Raw genomic sequence first — 11,792 nt, 5'->3', positions numbered from 1 at the left:
CACTGACGTTTGGGTTTGATCGAACTACTAGCTCCGTGAACTGTAGCCTAAAGTTAAATTATCACAATGTATTTGAAAATAACTTGAAACTTCCCAATTTTTCAACTCTCAATTTCCAGCAAATACCATTTTAAACCTGTGGATGCATAAAAAAAGGGATAATTTCTTCAGCACCCTACCTCGATACGATTCAGGGAGGCTATGCAAGGTGCCAACCATACATTTTATTTGACAGCGTTTCAGGATACGATCATTTAAAGGGTGTGAACCGTGAACACAGTGCCGTTACATTCACTTCCTGAAACATTTTCCGCTCATATAGAATTTGCTGCACGCCGAGTTGTGACGTATAGCCTGGGCTACACACTCCGTACTGTGCAGACGTTTTTGCCATATGAATGTGGATGTAAATTACAAAAGTAAACCAAGAACATCGTCGCACATTCCGTTTTTAAAGACACGGTAAGAACGCACACGGTAAGATCTTCAATGCAACGGTTGTTAATTATGTAGGCTATGAAAACGAAAGCAAAATAATTTCAGTGTTACTTTTTGACTAAACAATATAAATACAGAACTCCCTTGGATGTCGTTAACATTAAAATAATCTGTTTTTATAATAATCATGATGTTTTCATCTATTGGAATCATAATTCATTATGCTGTTCTTCAGCAGTGGGGATTCCCCGAAATTGTAGTGCTGCAAAGAGCGCATAATTCCGTCGCGGCTTTTTGTCTTTCTCAATATAACGTCAATGAATACCCTCGAACTGTTAATGTAATAATACAACATAAGCCATGTTTCGCTTAATTGTCCATCGTCTCATTAAGAATTTGCCGCGCACCATTACCGCGGGCTGCGAGGGGGTTACCCCAAAGACAGAATCGCTGATTCCACCAGCACTAAGCCACTAGGCTAGGGGGATTTCTGAAAGGGAGATTCTGATGAGACAATCCACGGTCCTTCATGGGTGCCGATTGAGAATCATATGAATATTTGCTTGACTTAACATTAAACATGTTAGAAGATGGAAACTTTACCACACACTAATGCCTGTCTGTCAGCAGGGCTGTAGCTAGGCTCTGAGTTTTAGTGAGGTCTGGAAGCACCCCCGCCACTTTTTCAATAGATGGTAAGACAGTTGAAGCTCATTAACTGCATTTCTATACAATTTAAAAACACTCAATTGCTATTTGGAGTACCTCAAAAATAGCAAAAATGACCCCAGCCATTATAACATGGTTGCTGTAGCTTCATGCACCTCGATCTACAAACATATACAGTTGAAGTCGGGAAGTTCACATACACTTAGGCTGGAGTCATTAAGACTCATTTTCAACCACTCCACAAATTTCTTGTTAACAAACTATAGTGTTGGCAAGTCGGTTAGGACATCTAATTTGTGCATGACCCAAGTAATATTTCCAACAATTGTTTACAGACAGATTATTCCAGTGGGTCAAAAGTTTACCTTCACTAAATTGACTGAGCCTTTAAACAGCTTTGAAAATTCCAGAAAATGATGTCTTGGCTTTAGAAGCTTCTCATCCTTGGGAGCAATTTCCAAAGGAAGGAGACGTGTTCTGTCTCCTAGAGATTAACCTACTGTGGTGCGAAAAGTGCAAATCAATCCCAGAACAACACGCAAAGGACCTTGTGAAGATGCTAGAGGAAACAGGTACAAAAGTATCTATATCCACAGTAAAACGAGTCCTTTATTGACATAACCTGAACGGCCGCTCAGCAAGGAAGAATCCACTGCTCCAAAATCACCATAAAAAAGCCAGACTACGGTTTGCAACTGCACATGGGGACAAATATAGTACTTTTTGGAGAAATGTCCTCTGGTCTGATGAAACAAAAATAGAACTGTTTGGCCATAATAACCATCGTTATGTTTGGAGGAAAAAGGGTGAGGCTTGAAAGCCGAAGAACACCATCCCAAACCTGAAGCAGGAGGGTGGCCGTATCATGTTGTGGGGGTGCTTTGCTGCAGGAGGGACTGGTGCACTTCACAAAATAGATGGCATCATGGGGTAGGAAAAGTATGTGGATAATTGAAGCAACATCTCAAGACATCAGTCAGAAAGTTAAAGCTTGGTCGCAAATGGGTCTTCCAAATGGACAATGACCCCAAGCATACTTCCAAAGTTGTGGCAAAATGGCTTAAGGACAACAAAGTCAAGGTTTTGGAGTGGTCATCACAAAGCCCTGACCTCAATCCTATAGAATATTTGTGGGCAGAAATGAAAAAGCGTGTGCGAGCAAGGAGGACTCAGTTACACCAGCTCTGTCAGGAGGAAGGGGTCAAAATTCATCCAACTCATTGTGGGAAGCTTGTGGAATGCTACACGAAACATTTGACCCTTTTTTTAAATGAAGTTAAACCATTTAAAAGGCAATGCTACCAAATACTAATTGAATATATGTAAACTTCTGACCCACTGGGAATGTGATGAAATAAATAAAAGCTGAAATAAATCTCTACCATTATTCTGAAATTTCACATTTTTAAAATAAAGTGGTGATCCTAAATGACCTAAGACAGGGAGTTTTTACTAGGACTAAACGTCAGGAATTGTGAAAAACTGAGTTTAAATGTATTTGGCTAAGGTGCATGTAAACTTCTGAATTCAACTATAGCATATTAGCTAAACAATTAGCCACTACACTTTAACTCGCATCAATTCAAAACTATAATTGTATATGTACAGAGGGATCTGTTGGCAGAAAAAGTATTTTATTTACAAAAAGGTCAACAAATACGTTTTTACAGATTTGTTGTAGTGTTACAGACAATTTCATGCAATTCAACATGTTTTGCCATGTTTGTATGATATGAGAGTGACTACCAGAACGAATGTGGGCCCCTTGGATGTCAGGACCCCTGGGTACATGCTTTGCGATCCGGGTCGGTAATTCAGCCATGAAAGTTTAGCTGGCTAGACTAACGACTCATTTACCAATCTAAAAAAGGTTAACAGTCATGGTCTACCTAAGTGACTGACAATGTATTTATTTGTATTCAAAAATATTACAGGAGGTCCAGTCCTCATATGTAGCTACGGCCCTGGTTATAAGTCCATGTGAATAAACTCCTTAAAAAAGATAGGGGGAGGGGTTTATGTAATATCCCCACATTTTAAAACAAACCTATTTACTAAACACTTTCATGCACAAATGTTTGGACTATATCTCATTATGGAGAGCTTTGAATGGGATTTTCTGAATGTTAAAGTCATGCAGGTAGTCAGTCAATTGCAGGACTTCTGGAATAGGAAATGTTAATGTCAGAGTCTTTGTAGATGTACATTTGCATAGGTCTACAAACTGTCCAACATCTACCGCACACCTGTCAGCCTACAGATTGCCATGGCAACAAAGGAGAGTGACCCGAGTGGATCCGGAGGACTCTCCAGGCAGAATTCGGGAGTGGTGGGACCGTGGGAATTGGACTTGACTGCAGTGCAGCACAGTTTGAAGTTTGTGAAGAAGCTGGAAGAGCACTATGTTTGTCCCACCTGTAAAGGAGTAGTTCTCAACCCACACCAAACTGGCTGTGGACACATCTTCTGCTACAGCTGCATCCAAGGGCTCCTGTAAGAACAGTAGTGATAACAAAACAGCCATTTACTGCATGTTATGTGTTCATTTACACAGTGAGGGGGGGTATTGGGGGGAGGGGTCAAATCCATTTGAATTCCAGTCAGTCTAGGAGTTGAATTGAAATTCTATTTGTGATTTGACAATGGTCCTTTCCCCTCTGAATATTGTATTATTGTTTAAGTAAAAAAATATGTCTCCAAGCTGACTGAAATTGAACTGGAATCAGCCCTCAATTACCAGCCCTCAATTGTGCATGATCTGTCACAATTTAAAGGGGAAGTTGGTAGAGAACAGCACTTACAACGCCAGGGTTGTGGGTTCGATTTCCATGGGGGACCCGTACGAAAATGTACACAGTCACTACTAGAAGTTGATCTGGATAAGAGTGTCGTCAGTTAGGTGGTTTCTCACCCTGAAAGTAGTCCATGGGCCAGGAGAAATGAATCAGTTCTTTTTTTTTAACTGCCACTTCAAACTTCAGCCACCACAAGATTGGAAATGAAAGCATTTGAGCATTGTTTTTTTTTAATGGCCACATGACCATAAAGTAACATCAAACCAAATATGGAGTGGATTGTATAGTTGATTTCAAGTGAGTCGGCCTTTAAATATATACATTTTAAATTTGTGAATTAATCAAGTTACACAATTCTGAATTTACTCTTTAATAATGTGTTAGCCCATTGAGCTAAAGGGCCATTCTTTGATACTGTAGGTAGCATATGTCATAAGTTAAAAGTCAGCAATCATATTGAAATGTGATGCTCTCTTTTGTGCAGGGAAAACTCCCCAGCCACCACCCCTGCCTGTCCTTTGGACAGAGGTTTGATCAAATCTGATGAGGTGAGATTAAGAAACCATGGTTCATTTGGGAAGAAAGCTAAATATGAAGAAATACTTTAGGCATACTTTATTCAGAATTACTTTCGCAGAGTACAGTTTTTCTGATAACACAACTGATGTCTACTTTGTATTTTCACTGGTACATAAAACTATTTTTGGGGTTTTACTTTTCATGAAACTTTAAGACACCCAACCTACTTCATTTGTAAGACAAAACTATTTTATTGACAGAAATTAAACAATCATGAGTGTCTTGAAATGTAAAATAATACTACACAATTGTACCGTTTCCTGCAGGTTTTCCAAGACAATTGCTGCAAAAGGGAGATCTCAAATTTAGAAGTTTACTGCACAAACTCTCCCAACTGCTCCCACAGAATGACATTATGTCGGTTGCAGGTAAATCCCACAAGACACCACAAGTACCAAATGTTACCCGTTGCTGTAGTAAATACGAGAGAAAACGCCAGCTAAAACAGGACTGTAAAATAAATCATTAACAAATGCTCAGACAGCAACATGACCAAACATTTAATACATGATATACATTCCCTCTCTCTTTCTCAGGAGCATCTACAGGCATGTCAGTTTGAGTCATTGCAGTGTTCCAATGCAGGCTGCAGTGAGACCATGCAACGTAAGGACCTGCAGGAGCACCTCAGAATCAGCTGCTCCTACCGTATGGAGCCCTGTCACTACTGCAAGCATCCTTACACATGCTGCCAGCTCGAGGTGAATGCCAGAGGAATTGACTGTTTTAATATGTTCTTATGCTTGCAATGGTCAGGGTTTACGTTTTATGATATGAGGACTTTCAATTTGCTGTTGTCCCCGGTGGTTTATTTGGGATTTTCTAAGATGGTGGAACCCATAACTAGCCTACTGATTTTGCTGCACCTGTTATGTCTAGGTGTCTTAGGCCTAGGTAACCGGATTTAAGTGCATATACAGTACATGAGAAATCACTGTATGCACCTAGGTGTTGAATGCATGTACCCCGGACACAGCTACCTTATCTTAGGTCCAAGGCCAGCTCCGTCTTGATCTTTTGGTCAGCCAGTCCCAGCTATTATTATTTGTTCAGATGGTGACAAAATAAATATGTACCAAACTACAAAAATGCCTGCCCATTCAAAGAGGTGAACTAACACAAAGAAACAAACAAAAGGGTGGCTGGGGGGCTTCTGGCCTCCTCTCTTTCTCTGACTGACAATCACTTTAATTGGCTGCACCTGATGTGTTTCTCAAGGCTTAGCTCAGCATGTAGACCTGATTGCTGCCACCTGGGGATGGAGTGTGGAAGTGTATCTTGGAAATGTGTTGCCTAACTCTCTGCTAACACTATGCTACCCCCCATATCATAACAAGTAATATTAAGGAAGTGGATTGTCCTTCAACTGTGTTCCCCCTCTAACCCTTGGTTGTACTACATTTAGCCAAAGATTATTTTTACAGTCTGGGAATTATACAGTCATTCTCCCAACAGGTGGCGCAAGTGACTTGAATGTATGTTTGAATCCCTCACACTTACTGTGCCTTTGACAACACTTGAACGAAGCTCTTTTCAGTCTATTATGATATGATACTGTAAGTCACTAAGAAGGAACATCCTTCTTAATAATCACTTATTATTTCTGTTCGGACTCCACCAGGATCATGAGAGGCATTCATGCCCAGAGGTTGAAATCAAGTGCCCCAACAAATGCTCCCAGATGATTAAAAGATGCATGGTAAATATTCAGATATGACCATAACATTTGTTTTATTTGCTGAATGTATTGTTTGAAGAGGCTCATTTATTGTTTGAAGAAGGATTTTCTATATTCCTTGACATTTTGCCACAAGCACATACACTGATTGTACAAAACATTAGGAACACCTGCTTTTTCCATGACAGACTGACCAGGTGAATCCAGGTGAAAGCAATGATCCCTAATTGATGTCACTTGTAAAATCCACTTCAATCAGTGTAGATGAAGGGGGGAGACAAATTAAAGAAGTATTCTTAAGACATGGATTGTGTATGTTTGCCATTCAGAGGGTAAGTGGGCAAGACAAAAGATGTAAGTGCCTTTGAACGGGGTAGGTGCCAGGCACACCGGTTTGGGTGTCAAGAACTGCAACGCTGCTGGGTTTTTCACGCTCAACAGTTTGTCTGTATCAAGAATGGTCCACCACCCAAAGGACATCCAGCCAACTTGACACAACTGTGGGAAGCATTGGAGCCAACATGGGCCAAAATCCCTGTGGAACACGTTCAACACCATGTGGAGTCCATGCCCCAGCAAATTGAGGCTGTTCTGGGGGGAAAAGGGGATGAAAGAAAAGGGGATGAAACTCAATATTAGAAAGTGATCCTTATGATTTGTACACTTGGTGTATAATACACTGTACAGCTGTTTGTAAAACTGTATGAGTGTGTAGAACTAATTTGGTTCCTGCTTCTACATCTCACTTATCCTTTTCTGTCTGACTTCTCTTCTCCCCTCTCTTTTTCACCTTTTTATACCCTCCCCCTCACTTTCCCTCTCTGACAAACACCTCTTTGCTTTTAATGTACTCTCTATCACACAGCTTGAAGACCATGCTGACCAGTGTCCTGAGGTGCAGACGGACTGTGTTTTTAAGAAATATGGCTGCTTTGTCCGGGTTGGTGGACATATTTTCCCACTCTGTGCTTTGGATTCTAATTCTACGCCAAAGGAAATCTAGTTGTAGTCGGACAATCTCAATTTATAGGTTGGGCTGGAAGCTCCAAAGTCGCAATGATTGCATTCTCAATGGGTCAAAGTCTTTATTCGACCCTCTTGGATGGGTAGTGGCTGTCAACCGATGTCGTGTGGTGATAGAAAGATGTCCTTGTAACAATTCACGACAATAAGTCATGTCTATAGGGTCTCCAGAGTATCAGAAAGAACAAAAATATATATGCAACATCCACTATTTTACTGAGTTACATATAAGGAAATCAATCAATTGAAATAAATAAATTAGGCCATGGGTGGTCATGGGAGGGCATAGGCCCACCCACTTGGGAGCCAGGCCCAGACCATCAGAATGAGTTTATCCACACAAAAGGGCTTTATTACAGACAGAAATACTGTCCGGGTGGCTGGTCTCTGACGATCCCACAGGTGAAGAAGCCCGATGTGGAGGTCCTGGACTGGCATGGTTACACGTGGTCTGAGGTTGTGAGGCCAGTTGGACATACTGCCAAATTCTCTAAACAACGTTGGAGGTGGCTCACGGTAGAGAAATTAACAAAATTATCTGGCAACAGTTCTGGAGGACATTCCTGCAGTCAGCTTGTCAAATGCATGCTCCCTCAAAACTTGAGACATCTGTGACATTTTATTGTGTGACAAAACTGCACATTTTAGAGTGGCTTTTTATTGTCCCTAGCACAAGGTGCACTTGTGTAATGATCATGCTGTTTTATCAACTTCTTGATATGCCACACCTGGATGGATTATTTTAGAAAAGGAGAAATGCTCACTAACAGGAATGTAAACACATTTGTGCACAACATTTGAGAGAAATAAGCTTTTTTGTGCATATGGAACATTTCTGGTATCTTATTTCAGGTCATGAAACATGGGACCAACATTTTACGTTTATATTTTTATTCAGTAATGGTAATAGGTGTTTATATGAACTAGTCTTATACAATACAACCAAAAGACACATGAATTTGTCTTGGTTCAACATCAGCCTTACCCATCGTGACAAGTTAATGTCAATACAGTATGTATAATGAGTGTTATAATTTGTATGTCATTGTTTGGCATGATTGCCACACAACTAATTGTTATTTCTTTCTGTGTGGACAGGAGAGGAGAGCCCAAGTTCAAGTTCATGAGGAAACTGCTCTCAATGACCATATCCTCCTGGTTCTGGGGAGCAACACAAAGCTGGAGACACAGGTAGGACCAATCACTACCCAGAACCTTTCTCAAGTTAGGATTCAGCCCTTATAGTGCCTAGACCAATGTACCAAAGGGCAAGTTGTACCTGGAGACTTAGACCATTCCTCTGACCCGGCAGATGGCAATCCTCCAGCAGGAGGTGCTGCTGAGGCACAAGGAGCTCCAGGAGAGGAGCCGCCAGGTCAGCGGTCTGGAGAAGGAGGTCCACCCACTGGCCCAGCAGGTCAGCCGATGTGACAACACCCTGTCTGCAGTACAGGTAAGAAGCAGTACTGTATTGTAACCAATACAACACCCAGAGGCCTGGCTGGTCTAGTGGTAATGTTGCAGCATTTCTATAGTGTAGGTATACGTTTGAATCTGGCCTACTGCCCTTTAACACAGCCACTCTCCGTCTTTCCCCACTTGCATCTTCTCTCTGTTAAAAAAAATCTGAAAATACCTTAAAAATATTTATGGAAATAATGCACTCTTTCTGCAGTACAGGTAAGAAGCAGGAATCATTCATTCACACATTGCAATTAATATAATCCTTTGGTCATAGGAATCAAAACTTTAGGATTCTCATGAGAAGAGAGACTACCTGTATTATTGTGTTTGAGGGCATGCAACAGAAAACGTTTTAAAACATTTTGTTTGGTGCCTAATGATTATGAACACTACCCATGTAAATAGCAGTACTGAAAATAAAGTGTTACCGTTTTCTGGTCGTCCATGTACAGAGGTCTCTGGAGGAGCAGCAGGATCACATCTCCAGCGTCCAGCTCCAGCTCGAGGAGCTGTCCAGTGTGTTTGGCCCTGGTGTGGCCCGGGAGGAACTGGGCCAAATCAGAGCGTCCCTGGACGCCCTCAGACAGCAGGTGTCCGTCACGGAGGGGCTCAAAGACCATCTGGGTGAGTGGAGGGGGTCCTTAATGGTCTGGGTGAACTAAAGGTGGATTAGAGATCATTCTTATGGTTTCCACCAACAGTAAGCCCATGAAGTGTGAAAAGTGGGTCTTGTGAAATGTAACTGGGTTATTTGAATTATGGTAAAACTGCCTCTGTCTTTGTTAGCATATTCCACAAAAACTGTTAGGCCAATGATCTTATGTCTTTAAGGATTTTCAGCGATTATGAGCAAATAATTAACATTGTACTGACATTTATCAAAATTACTTGTGGATTAATTAAAGTATAAAAAATGTAATCGCCCATCTTTCCCCCAGGGGAGTTGAAGGAGACCTACATGCGCCACTCACGCCTCCTCAGCATCCATACGGCGCAGCTGGAGTGCAACGAGGAGCACTTCAGAGAGCTCGAGTCCACCTCGTACGACGGCAAGCTCATCTGGAAGCTCCGCGACTACCGCAAGAGAAAGGAGGCCGGGTCTCAAGGCCAGGGACCGTGCCTGAGCAGCGCGCCCTTCCACACGGGCCGCAGTGGCTACAAAATGGCCGCCAGGGCCTACCTGAATGGCGACGGGGCCGGCCGGGACACCCACCTGTCTCTCTACGTGGTCCTCATGAGGGGCGACTTCGACCCCCTCCTGCCCTGGCCCTTCAGACAGCCTGTGTCATTGTCAGTGCTGGACCAGAGCGGCACCAACAACCACCTGACTATGAGTTTCAAACCCGACCCAGAAAACACTAGCTTCCACCGGCCCGGCTCGGCCGCTGCAACCGCCAACGCCCCCACCAATGTGGCCTCTGGTTTCCAGTGCTTTGCCTCGCATGCCCAGCTGGAGACACCCAAGAACGCCATATACGTGAGAGACGATACGCTCTTTGTTAAGGTCAAAGTAGACACGAGCGGTTTGGAGGACTTGTAGAGGGGCCTTAAAAAACTGGTTTGAGATCATTTCAAAAACAGTTAGCTAATGCTTCAAAGCACAGTGCAGGCCAATGCTTCAGCTGTACTCCAAATTTAGCAAACAGAAAGTGTCAGCAAATCCATGCATTTTTCCCCAGATACTGAAACGATAAAGCAATACAGATATTGCAGTGAAGTAGTTAATTTTTTTTTATTGCATTAGCCTTGTCTGCAGACTGCTTGTATGTTCACTGAGGATTCAAGTGTTAATGCTTCCCACATATTGTATTTTGTGGTAAAGTCCTACAATCAGAGAGCATGCAATCTATTAATTGTCAATTGATGACATCTCAGGGATTAATGGACAGCTGTTAAAAAGTAGTTGATGTAATTGTAATAACTTTACTGAATAAGCCAATGTACGTTGAAGGTTTATATACATTATTTAGAAATGTAAACATTATAAAAGTAAGAATGCTTATTCATTAAAGTTATTATGCTTCTACACCTGCATTGCTTGCTGTTTGGGGTTTTAGGCTGGGTATCTGTACAGCACTTTGAGATATCAGCTGATGTACGACGGGCTATATAAATAAAATTTGATTTGATTATAAGGTGTTATCATTGAGTGAATTGTTACATGTGTTTTTCCTTAAATTTTGTGGTACATGCATAAATCATCCATGCGTTTTGTTTATAAATGATTGTTTTTGTTTAAAGTAGTGATGAGTAGAGTTGAAGTGACATATTATTTTTAATGCTATAAAGTAAACAAAAGTAATGTAGGTTCTATGTCATTGTGTTACCACCTTGAAAATAAGACCTATAGGGACCTTGAATTCCCTCCAATGGCAAACTTATTGGGGGAAGGGTCTATATTAAAGAAAATTATTAGCTAATCACACCCTTTTCAGTATTTTTTTTTTTACAATTTGAGGATCGGGTGTCTAAATAAAGAGTGTAGTTTGTTTTTTCTTAAATGTCACGCCCAGATGCCAATTCAACAACTGTGATAGAAAAATGACATATTTACCTGATCTGTTTGATATTCATATACTTAACTAATAGTGTGACATTTATGTTCTATTACATGTCTGTGTGAATTGAGAGGAGCCTAAAAACCTACAGCTGGCATTCCATAGATAAATGTGGTGGGTGTAACCAGGAGAGAGAGCCTGGAGGAATAAAACAAAACCCTTATTGTATCTAGTCCTTCTTACATCTGGGAAACAACACCAGAGGCAGATGACCACAGGATAAACCCAAAGTGGCTGATGGTGCCCCAAATCTGCATGGAAGGGGTGGATCCAGCCATGACTTAGTATCAGTTACATAAAAACTCTGCATTGTCTGTAAAGGTTAGGCTACTAGGCCCAACAGTCAAGTGTGTTGGGTTGACTAGTCTCATTATTGCAACAATTAATGAATATTAAATTATGATTGTTTGAACAAATTACAAAGTCTCAATATGAATTTTCCACGACACAACCCATTCATGGTAAACACTGTGTATGTTGGCTCAAACGTAAATCAACCTTAAAAGTAAAATGCAATGTGCTGCTCTGTACCGTGTCTTCTATTGAATGCCAGCCTATGTTTCCGGGATGAGTACAACAAAATGTCAC

At 41.4% G+C, this 11,792-nt stretch overlaps 2 protein-coding genes across 4 annotated transcripts in view; one reads left to right on the top strand and one right to left on the bottom strand.

Moving 5' to 3' along the window:
* Positions 1–5,977, bottom strand: part of LOC118365070 (potassium voltage-gated channel subfamily H member 1-like) — a 100,454-nt gene extending 94,477 nt beyond the window's left edge. Inside the window, exon 1 of the mRNA XM_052490662.1 lies at positions 5,462–5,977. The gene's annotated coding sequence lies outside the window, so the exon portion shown is untranslated. The remainder of the gene's footprint in view (positions 1–5,461) is intronic.
* On the top strand, positions 295–11,069 carry traf5 (Tnf receptor-associated factor 5). Of its 3 annotated transcripts, none has more exons than XM_035746989.2 (11): positions 295–462; positions 3,361–3,600; positions 4,387–4,450; positions 4,748–4,849; positions 5,018–5,182; positions 6,103–6,180; positions 7,025–7,099; positions 8,281–8,373; positions 8,495–8,635; positions 9,099–9,270; positions 9,585–11,069. In XM_035746989.2, the coding sequence occupies exons 1-11, from the start codon at positions 395–397 to the stop codon at positions 10,184–10,186; spliced, it is 1,800 nt and encodes a 599-aa protein (XP_035602882.1). In that variant the 5' UTR covers positions 295–394; the 3' UTR covers positions 10,187–11,069. The 3 variants fall into 3 exon arrangements, with proteins under 3 accessions (XP_035602882.1, XP_035602883.1, XP_035602884.1); XM_035746990.2 differs by having other exon boundaries at positions 311–477; XM_035746991.2 differs by having other exon boundaries at positions 319–477; positions 3,368–3,600.
* Positions 11,070–11,792: the final 723 nt, after the last annotated feature.

The sequence above is a fragment of the Oncorhynchus keta genome, chromosome 32 (assembly GCF_023373465.1).
Source record: "Oncorhynchus keta strain PuntledgeMale-10-30-2019 chromosome 32, Oket_V2, whole genome shotgun sequence".
Classification (NCBI taxonomy): Eukaryota; Metazoa; Chordata; class Actinopteri; order Salmoniformes; family Salmonidae; genus Oncorhynchus; species Oncorhynchus keta.
Note: the sequence above shows the minus strand (reverse complement) of the source record. Positions and strands in the feature narration are given on the sequence as shown.